Source organism: Camelus dromedarius, chromosome 13 (genome assembly GCF_036321535.1).
Source record: "Camelus dromedarius isolate mCamDro1 chromosome 13, mCamDro1.pat, whole genome shotgun sequence".
Classification (NCBI taxonomy): domain Eukaryota; kingdom Metazoa; phylum Chordata; class Mammalia; order Artiodactyla; family Camelidae; genus Camelus; species Camelus dromedarius.
Window position 1 is genome coordinate 12,509,120 of NC_087448.1, and position 11,180 is coordinate 12,520,299.

Below are 11,180 nucleotides of genomic sequence, written 5' to 3' on the forward strand. Positions count from 1 at the left end.
TTGTTGGACCCCCATGACTGGGTCCCCCTGGAGTTTTTTACCCTCAGACTTGTCCACACTGAGCCTCCAGCAATTTGTCAGTTAGGGTTCTGGTTCTCTTCCCCCAGCACGGTTCCCCTGGTGGTTTTCACTGAGTCTCTGTTCCAGGAAGCCTGGATGTCCTCTATTTCCCTGTCTGCCTCCCCAGTCTTGAGGGTGGCAATTTGCCTAGTGTCCTCTCCTTTCTTATAGATGCAAGAAGAGTTCCTACTTCTTAACTTTTTAATCTATAGTCACTCACATTATCTTATCCAATACCATGGACTTTTTGTTTTTATTCTTTGTTTTTTTTGTTTGTTTGTTTGTTTTTGTTTTTGCTCCCAGATTTGTACAGGCCTGGCTCCTTCTTGGTTTTCCTCTTTCAGCTCAAGTCTCTTGTCTAAGCAGCCTTTTTTTTTTTTAAACACATTTATTGTGGTATAATTTCAGTACAGTAATCTACACATATTTTAGATGTACAGTTTGATGACTTTTGATAAATGTATCAAAATACAGCAGCCTTCTTGACTATTCAATTTAAATCAGGGCTGGTCAGCCATCCCCCACCATTCTCTTTCACTTCTGTTTATTTTCTTCATAGCCCTCATCAAACCTGATATTATCTTGTTTATTCATTTATTTGTTTACTGTCTATCTCCCACTACTTGAATGTAAACACCGTGAGAAGATAAATCTTTTATCCCTTGTTTACCAGTGATCCCCAGTGCTTTGAAGGGTGACTGATGTATGGTAGGTATTCAAAAAGCACTTGTTTAAAAATGATTCGTGACATTTAATCATTCTGCCATTGCTGAACTTAGAAGTTAGGATGTTTCTTAATTCTATTATAATATTATAAGTACTGCTCTGAAAAACAAATTTTACATAAATAATTGTCTATACTGACTTTTTGCCTTAATAATCTTATAAATGGAAATCCTATAAGTAAAATTGAATGAAAGAGGATGAACATTTTTAAGACTCTTAATAAATATTACCAAACTGTTTTCTGAAAAGTCTATTCTAATTTTTATTTTAGAGAGTATATTACAGAGCCCATCACACTGTGCCTTCATTAGCATGCGGTATTCTGTTTTTTAAAAAGTATTGCTAATTTAATAAGTGCAAATGAATATATTTGTACATTTATTTTATTATTTGTATGATTTTGCTGTAATTTTCTTTTTACCTATTCTTTTCCTAGAGCGTGAGTCCCTAATGAAAGCAGGGATTTCTTCTTTTTAGGTATATCCTTTTCTTAGCACATCGTTATCAACTCAGCGGTTTCTGAACAACTTATCTCAATAATGGATTAGTTTCCCAAAAGACTGAAAACAAAATAACTCAAGCTTCCCATATTATCACACCCCAAAAGAAGACCAAATAGAATATACTAACCCAAATTGGCTTTTGTGAGCAGTTTTACTTAATTATTTATGCCAGTGGCTCTCTACAAAAGTGACATAATGCAAACATGACTGAGGTTCAGTGGGAAGTGACACAAATTATCATTACTAATAACAAAGTTCTGAAATCTGAGGATAACTTCTTTTCATGAATGAGATCATATTCAAATTTATCTGTATAATAACATGAACCTTATTCATTTGCTTTCTTGAGTGGGAGAGAAATCTGTGGTGCTAGAGCCTGTCCATTGGTTATAGCCATGCTATCCATAGAAATATAAAGTAAACCACATCTGTAATTTTAAATTTGTAGGAGCCACATTAAAAAGTAAAAGTAAAAAAGTAAGACAAGTGAAAATAATATTAGTAAGATATCTTTGAACCAATGTGTCCAAAACACCATCAACATGTAATGAACGTAAAAATGGTTAATAAGACCAAAAAAATGTTTTATAGTGTCTTTAAAATCTATTGCATATTTTACAATTAAAACATTTCATTTTGAACCAAGTCCTCACAATCCTCATGTGAACAGTGCTACTGTACTTGACAACTCAGGGTTTATAGTATTAGTTAGGACTTTTATGGGTACAAGGGAATGAGTGTATTTTTTAGTAATTGGAAGGATGTTCCTGGTAGGTGTCTTAGTTTGGGTTCCTCAGTCGCAGACCCTAAGATAAGGATTTGAGTGGAAGTAGTTTATTTTGTAAATGATCCCAGGAAGGCACTTGTAGGGAGTAGAGAATTGAGACAGAGAAGGGAAGGAAGCCAATAAAAGTGTGTTAACAAGCAAGTTACTACTGAGGCAACTGGACTCCTTCCTGCTGGGTAACCCTGGGAGACAGAATTATTCCATCTGACAGGCAAAGAGACTGGGGAAATTATCTACCAACTCCGCATTCATCACTGGTTGAATTCAAGGGTTTTGGCTTGCCTTGCCTATGGCCCCAATGTGCTTCCTTTGGCAGAAGACAGTTCTTGAGCAGAGAGTTGCAGATAAGCAGTGAGCTGCCTTAGTCCTGGAGAAGTGTCCAGAAGTGAAGCTTCTGCTACAGCAGGTCACACAATCCAAGTAGGGATCCTATTAGCCTCAGGATCCCAGAGACTTGATGCCACCAGGACTCTCCTTTATACCACTCATCCTGTTCACTTACGTATCCCTAGCTCCTGGAACAGTCTTGGCACACAGCAGGTGTTTAATAAATAGCCATTGACTATGTGACTTTCCTTTGGGTACCTGCTTTATTCTTTCAGGCCTCTTCATATAAATGGGGGACACGGCTACCAGCAGTTATGGGTCGTATCTTTATAACTTCGTCACCAGAAAGGAAAGAGAGGCTTTTCCTTTTCTAGCTCCAGGAAAACAAAACAAAACAAAACAAAGCAAACCTCAAGGAAGAAAGCCAGTTGGCCTGGCATGGACCTTGAGGTTTTCTCTGGGCCAAACACTTCGGACATGGACATGGCATATTATGTTGGATAGATTTAAGTTGGGTGCCAACTCCTGAGGTTACAGAGGTAGATCTATTACTAGAAGGTGGAGGGACAGAGAAATTGTCACCATATTCAGAAGCGTGGATAGCCACAGGGGTTATGCTGAAATTGTGAATGCCATTCATCCTACATGTTTTGGCAGAAACATGCTTGAGGACCAGAACTGTCTTAGCTGAACCACTAGTACTGCTTTTATAGCCACTGCAGATTTAACACTTGATGCTTTGACTGACAAGATATTGTAGACCATTTAATAATTTATAGTTTGCACAGGTACACATTTACATTATGTGTCCCTGAGGTTTGAGAATGAATCATCAAGTCCATCAAGATTGAATATCTCCTTAGAAGGTGCCTTATCCTCCTCATTGGAGTCAATGGCTGGCCTCATTAACTCAGCACAGTGTTTTCAATGTTCGTCCACATTGTAGCATGCATCAGTATATCTACCATTTTAGTAAAATGCCAAATAATATTCCATTGCCTGTAATACCATGTTGTAATTTATCCATTTATCAGTTGATGGACACTAGGTTCCTCCCACCCCCAACTCACTTTTGGATTTTTATGAATAGCGCTGCTATGACATTTGTGTGTAAGGTTTCATGTGGACATGTGTTTTCATTTATCTGGGGTGGATACCTAAGAGCAGAATTGCTGGGTTACATGTACCATTGCAGCTCTACCGTTTTACATTCCCACCAGCAACCTGTGACAGCTTCAGTTTTGCCACATCTCTCTCAATACTTGTTATTTTCTTTCTAGTTTTAGTATTGGACGATTTAAGATCAGGAAGTGCAGACAGAGGTCTTACGACTCCTGCCCCATATTTGTAAACTCCATGTCTGGCCTAGTGGCCATGCACCTAGAAGGCATTCACTAGACATCTGTTCAGTGAAAAAAAAAAGAGCTTCTTTTATTTATATGTTGCCTTAGATTTTACAAAGTATTTTACAAAGTACATTCACAAGTTGTGAGGGTCACAGTAACCCTGTAGGAAGTAGGAAGAGTGGGGATTTTGATTCTCATTTTACACCTGAGAAAGGTTGGGTAGTAAGTGAAGCATCTTAAATCTCTGGTCCCAACTCCAGATCCAATCTTCCCTGTACAATCCAACACTGGTTCTCAGTAACTCTTCTAAATAGCATATTAGTCAGTGTTCAGAATAGAACTCTAAGAAGTTTCAAAAAATCTCAAAAGTTTCAAAGAAATGAGGCTGAAGTGTTTTTGACAGTTTGAAAACTGCTAATTACGGTTCTGAGATAATTGTGGGGACTCAGTAGAGTGGTCTGGGGCAACTGACAAGGGAAGTTACTAGACTTCTAACTTTGGCATGCAAATTCTTCATTTTGGAAGTAGAACTGAAGCTAAAAGCCATTATTAATAATACTATTTTAGCCAAGGCATATGGGAAATTATCAAAGAATAATAAAGTGGTCTTGTTATCAGCACCAAGAAGTTTGGTCTTTCTTCATTTAAGCTGGAAGGGAAGAGAAGCTGCTGAGCTGGTTAAGACGGCTACACACATAATTAAATACTTAAGTGGGAGCCCAAGATTTGTTCATTCGGCCCTATAGTCATTCATTCATTCAAACAGCATATTCTAGGCACTTGTCACACACACTGTCCATTCACCAGTGAGACAAGACCACGCTGGACTCTCACTTGAGTTCAGATGAGGACTTTATTAATTCGAGTGCCTTGGACAAGTTCTGTTGTTGAACCTCATTGTTCTTGTCTGTAAAATAGGGACATTAATATCTTCTTGAATAGGGCATTGTTAGAATTAAAGTGAGATAAGGTCTCCAGAAATGAACATAAATGGGTGTTTTGTAACATATCTTTATTCCACTAGGATCTGAGCACATGATGAAAGAAATCATAAGGCAGTCTCTCTCCCCCCATATTCCCCTTTTCCAATTTATGAGGGCAGCAAAAAGCTCACAGAAGTTCTCCAAACAGTGCAACCTGTGAGATGCCAAAAGCCTGTCCCCAATGACAGCATGCATTCATCTTTCAAAATCATTTTTTTTTTTCTAATCCTGTTATTTTTCTTTAGGTCTTGCAGCTCTATAAACATAATCTGTGCTAAACCCTGCTGTTGTTCGAGGTCAAATGTTTGGCCGCAAGTTGGAGAACCTCCCACAGCACCCTAGTTTGGTCCTGATGAGGGCAGGGTGCCCAGAGGGCAGGCTGCAAACACCTTCTGCCAGATTTCTCTGGGTCTTCAGAAAGCCCCGGCTGAGGGGGCGTTTCTGAGCGGCAGGGGCGGGCAGAGCCGGCGCCTCCCCTCTCCACCTTCCGGGTGGGTACTTGGGTTGAAAGCACAAACTGAGGCCGACTTTGCATCCAGGTGCGAGCACGTGGGCGCCTAAGGCGCCGGCCGGGTGTGCTGCGCGGTCCGCCTACCCACCTCCATCCAACGGCGCCGGCCTCGCACCCCGCGCTTGGCTCCGAGCAGCGTCCACCCGTCGGCCCCTTTGTCCCACCGCCCCCAGACCTGGCCCGCTGCTCCCGGCGGGATCCGTCAGCCTCGCGTAATCGGCGCCCCCGAGAAGGCCCGGGGAGGAGGCGCGGCCCAGGAGGCGGGGACCGGGCGGGCCGCAGGCGCTCCACTCCCGGAAACGTGTGGTTCTCCGGCTCCGCGGCGCGGATCCGTGCGGCAGCGTGAGGTCCAGCATCCCCGGCGGCTCTTCCAGGAGCAGCGGGAGCGGCACCGGCGCCGGAACAGCGCGACCTCGGCCCGCGCCGCCGCGGCTGGCAAGATGCAGCCCGTGTATCCGGAGGTGAAGCCCAACCCGCTGCAGGACGCGAACGTCTGCTCGCGCGTGTTCTTCTGGTGAGCACCCCGCCCGACCTGCGACTCCCGCTTTGGGCTGCGCTGACGCCGCCGCCGCCTTTCGGGGGCGGAGGGTTGGTGCGAGGGAGCGCTTTCCGCTGGGGTCCGGGCCGCCTGGCTTCTTGCTGCGGTGGAGACACCCAACCCCGGCCGCGTGGTCCTCGCCTGCGTCCATGGGCGCGGGGGCTGGGGGACCAGGGCCACGGAGGGGGACCTGGGGACGGTCGCGCCGAGTCACCTTGCCTTGCCGCCGCGCCAGCCCCCGTGCTCGGGAGCAGCAGGCGGGGAGATGGAGAACCGAGTCAGCCCGGGGGCAGTCGCCGCCCGGTGGGAGAACGGACTGGACACCACATGCGCCACCCTTAGCCGGCTTCACCCGTACCGCTCAGGAACTCACAGTTCTGAACTAAAGCTTCCCCCTTTTTTTCCGTAAGCTAGCAACTTAGAAACAGCTTCCTTTAAATAAACCCTAGACCGTTGCCATCTTCCAATAAAGTCCTCGCCTTTTCCTGTGTTCCTTAGGTAACAGTTGTGTTCCAGCTCCACTGGTCTCCCTGTTTCCGTGTGTCCGTGACCGTGACTCTCCCTCTCTCCGTATGTTGTGGTGTCTAGTTGTGGCAAATTCCATGTGGTTAAAAAGACTAATGATTTTTATTTAATGAATGTGGGGACACTATTCTTGAACATGTTTTGATTTTGGTTGAGACAGTCTCGATTGGAGTATGTATTTGACCAGCCTCTTTTCTTTTTGGGACTATTTCCACCCCCACCTTTGAGGACCACTGTGGGGATGGGGTTCCTGAGTCCTTTGGACGTCTTATCCGGATCTCTAGCCTTTAGGAAAGGTCTGCGCAGGAGTCCTTTGGTTCTGAAACCACTAAAGGGCCTCTGAGCTGGGAAGAAACACAGATGGACAACAGCTCAGAGAGGTGAAGCTCTTTAAAGTTTCCCATCTAATAGCTGGCACTACTAAGTAGGTGGGCCTCAACCTTTGGGCTTTAATCACACTTGGGTGATTATTAGATGTTTTGTTTCTGGACCATAACCCAGTCATCTTTCCCTCAAACTCTGATATTTCCTTTTTTTTTTTTTTTTTTAAATGGGACATCTTAGGCGATCCCCAGGGGATGGGAGCTCTTATAACTTGTTTTGACTGGTGTATTCAGTGACTGTAGCTACATCTCTTGGCAGTTTGGTGGCCCTTAAGGAAAGGGGCCTTGAAGGAGGAATATGCCTGTGGTTACTGTAAATAATAATGAAGTAGGCAACTTTCTCCTTAACTTCAGGCAGGGCAGGGAACTCTCCAAGCACTTGCTGTTGGTAGATTTTCCAAATGCATGTGCATTCAAATGGGAAGGTGAGGACTTACTGATTTTATTAGGCACCCATTTCCAGTTGTCCTGCTGGAGGGAAAGGAGCTGTAACAATCGTATTTCACACCTGAAGGCACTGAAGCAGATAGGTTGAGTTAGTGGGGTGTCATTACAGGTAGTAAGTGGCGGAGCAGGGTCCCAAACCAGGCAGTCTGGCTCCGGAGCCGGTGTTCATCCCGTAGGTAACTGCTCTACTGAGCTGCTTCTATTGAGATAGTTATTCTTAAATGCATGGAGGCGATGCCAAACACACCTTTGTTGTTTTGGACAGGAGTGCTTTTAAGGGAAGTTATTAAAGTTCTTGCTGTTGAAGATGATGCACGTGAAACATATCTCCAAACTTCAGGGGGACTGTTGTCAGAGTGAGTGCAGCATCCTCAGCACCTGGGAGCTTGTTAGAAATGCACAGCCCCCCACATTCATTTCTATACCTATTTTATAAAGTTAGAAACTCTGGGGATGTGGTTTCAACAAGCCTTCCAGGTGATTCTGATGGAAGGTTGAGACAGGCTACTTCTTTAAGCCACTCTTCCCATTAGCATTGCTAGTTCAGTGTTAACTTTAAAAAAAAAAAAAAAGGATCCAGACTTTGTGAATTTAGTTGATGACCATGATTGCCATCCTGTGGTTAAATTCTGAGGTACCTTAGTGATTTCCTCGTGTACCCCACACGCTGCCACTGAAAGCTAAATTGAGCCCAGCCAGGAGTGCTGCCCAGAGACAAGGGCCACCTTGTAGAGAAAAGCCTTGTAGAGTTTTCATCTTATCATTGGGTAATTACTTTCCCTCTTAAATTTCATCTGGGTTTTAGTGTTTTCACAGCGCAGTTTGGAGTGAGGGCCTAAGAAGAGTTACACGTTATGACTATTGGTTATTGCTGGGGTTTTTAGAAAAGATTTTTTTTCTGTAAGAAATCTTAAACTATAGAAAAAAAAGGAATAAGGATTTATTTTTATTAGCCAAGTACACTTGCTGATATTTTGGTTGTCTTTCCTCTAGAACTCTGGACACGTGCATGGGCACACATTTTTTTTCTATAAAATGAAATGCTTTTGAATTCTCAATCCTTCTTAATTTTGTATGGTAAATATTTATTTGTGGCATTAAATAATCTTTAAAACTTGGTATTTAATTCCAATTTACGCAGTGTCCACAGTTTATTTCTAATTATGATGTCATTCACACCCATGACCATATATTTCGGTGCATCTTTCCTTTTTCTAGTAGAATAGTAGTAGAATATCCGGTGGAAGACCAAATTGTTTTCTATCAGGTTCAAACCAATTTGCCCTCTTAGTGGTTGGTTGTGTGCTTATTTCATTGTCAACATTGAGTACCTGAATTACATTTTTCTAGATCAAAAGGCTAAAAATAATATCAAACAGTTTTGAATTTATTTGAATTCTGGTAATGGAACCTTTGTGTCCATTGACCATTTATTTGTATTTTTTTGAACTGTCTATTAATAGATATTTTCCCATTAGGCATTTATATTTTTAAAATAACTTGTAATAGTGCGTATAGTATTTTCCCAGATTTTCATTTGTCTCTTAATTTAGAGGTTTTAAATTAGATCATTATTTATATTGAGCTTTTCTTTTTGGTTTCTATTGCTTTTGTAATGTCTTTTTTAAATTCCAGCACCATCTAAGTCTCCATAAGCATTTTATTTTAACTCTTGTTTCATTTTTAACAGTAAAGGCAGCTAGAGTTTCTTTTAATGTTTGATATTTTTTCCTGAAACAGCCTATTTTCCCCTCATGATTTATTGAATAATTCTTACTTATCCCCATTATTGGAAATAAGTGGCATAGTTTATGAACCGTCCAGCTGGGTACTAGATGATCCAGTCTGCTGAGACTCTCCTGGCAATGTCCCTGCTCTCCTGCGCTGCAGGCCTCTGGGGTGTGCTCTGCATCTCTCTGGCCATCCTTGTCCCAGAGGCCAGCATGTTGGGTTTGCGCAAGACTTGTCCCCAGCAATGAGAGTTGATTGGTTAGACTCGGGCCAGATGCACTTGGCCCATCAGAGAGTGGTTAAATCCTCATTGCCCCGACACTGGCCATGTCTCAGTCAGTGAACTGTCACCTTGCAAAGGGAGGGCGGTTGTGGAAGCTGCCACTAGTGTCAAGACAGACTCTCAGAGAAAGATGATGACATGGGGGGATTTGAACTGACTGAGGGCCCTGATGTTTTAGAGAGGTTGGTTGTGTTAGGCCCTCAGTCACTGTGACCGTGAATGCATAGAAGTGTTTCATTTCAAACTTGGCTTCTTTGCACCGTTTTCAGAACAGCCTTGTATTAATCTTGTTTATTAACAGTCAGAAATCCAATGTTGTGGGTGGAGGCTGGGTGAGTTTCCAGGGCTCTTTCTGTGGCCTGCCTGTTCCCCTTTCTTAAGTGTTTAGTTTGATGAGTTTTGGTAATTTTATACAAATCCAGCCCCAAACAAGATGCAGAACACTGCAAAGGTGTATTAAAATTTACTACTAAGTCCTTAGAATGAAATAAACAGTGTAACATATTAAGCTTATCTCCTGTCATTTATTCTTGATTTTTTAATTTTGTCTTTATAGTCCTGAGTCTGGTCGGCCTGAGAGGTGTCAATTAGTGTCCATTCAGATGAGTCAGGTAGATGGTTTGCCTTTCTGAGTCGTCAGGGGTCCCCTAATTGTGTTGACTCCCTTCCCTCTGTTGACCTGAAACAAATAGACTCATATTTTCTCCAGCCAAGATGGGTTTATTTGGGATCAGCAGAGAATTACAGTTCAGGGTCTGAAACCATAGAGAACCACCTGCAAGTCCCTAAAGGGCAGAGGAAGGAGAACTCTTTTATAGAGGGGACAGGAGAGTTGGTGGGGCTGTAGAAAACGGAGTCCATGGCTTTTCATTGGCTGAGTCCTCACCGGGAAAGTAGAGTGTTTTTACTATTGGGCTCCGCTATTGTTGCAGGTGTGAGAGCTCCCCCTTCTGGTCTCCCGACTATTTAACTGAGGTTTGTGTTCATTAATTTTTTTTGTACCTCCCTGTCTCCTAGGCTATGTCTGCTCTGTGGCATATGGAGCACCTTTATCCTAAATCTTGCCTGCCTGTGACTTCAGTGGGCCCAGGGGACCCTGTCCCTCTTACCATGAGGATGTCTCCATGGGTTTCTTCCACTTTGTGTCAGATAAGCTCATGTAGATATTTTCTGTGTTTCTGTGTCCTGGATAGGGTATGGGTGGATGCCTGCAGTGCAGTGGGAAGGTCTGGGCTTCGAAATTGGATAGATTTAGGTATTGTCGGCCCTGCAAATTCTGTGTGGCTACACGTGTGCATGGATCTCAGCCTCTGCCAGCTTAAAATTGGGAGGCTGGAGATGGTCCTAATGCAACTCACCCAGTGTCGAGAGTTAAGCCTCAGGTGGCTATGGTCAGGGGATGCCTGAAGACTAGAAGATAAGTTTCAGATCCATTTAAAGATGAATCCTTTTAAGATCTCTTTAAATTAGATACATACCTAAAGATAACTGAAAAGGGCAGAGTTACCCTTTTAATATTCTTTAGATGTTAACTTTTTTTTTTATTTTTAAAGATGTTAACTCTTGTTTACCCATTTTCAGCAGTATTTTTTGAGAAGCTGTTAAAATGCAGATACAAGGCCCTTTCCCGCTTTGCCCCCGGATGTTCTGGTTCGGGTAGGTGTATGACCTGCATTTGTTACTTTAGGGCACCTGCTCCAGTTAGTCCTCAGAGATGGGATCATGTAGACAACAATACTGATAATCACTAACACCTATCGAAAGCCTCCCGTGGGCTCAGAATTTTGCTTACTGTTTTTACATTTATTATCTCCTTTCATCCTCAGATTCCTATGAGGCAGGCATCTTGTGAATACTTCACAAATGAGGAAATCCAGGTCTACCGAGGAGCGCAATAGCTGGAAGGTCTCAGTGCAGTGCCCCAGCTGGGACTCCACCCACATCCTCAGCACCTGGGGAGGCTAGCAGTGCTCAGGCTTCAGCTTTAGATCCCACAGGCTGAGCCAGTTATAAAGAATATGCTGGCTATC

General features: G+C 43.2%; 1 protein-coding gene across 1 annotated transcript in view; it reads left to right on the top strand.

The window, feature by feature from the left end:
• The first annotated feature begins 5,286 nt into the window (after positions 1-5,286).
• ABCC4 (ATP binding cassette subfamily C member 4 (PEL blood group)) overlaps positions 5,287-11,180 on the top strand; it is a 189,924-nt gene continuing 184,030 nt past the window's right edge. The window contains exon 1 of the mRNA XM_010980230.3: positions 5,287-5,757. Coding sequence (XP_010978532.3) covers positions 5,684-5,757 — 74 coding nt within the window. The 5' untranslated portion in view covers positions 5,287-5,683. The remainder of the gene's footprint in view (positions 5,758-11,180) is intronic.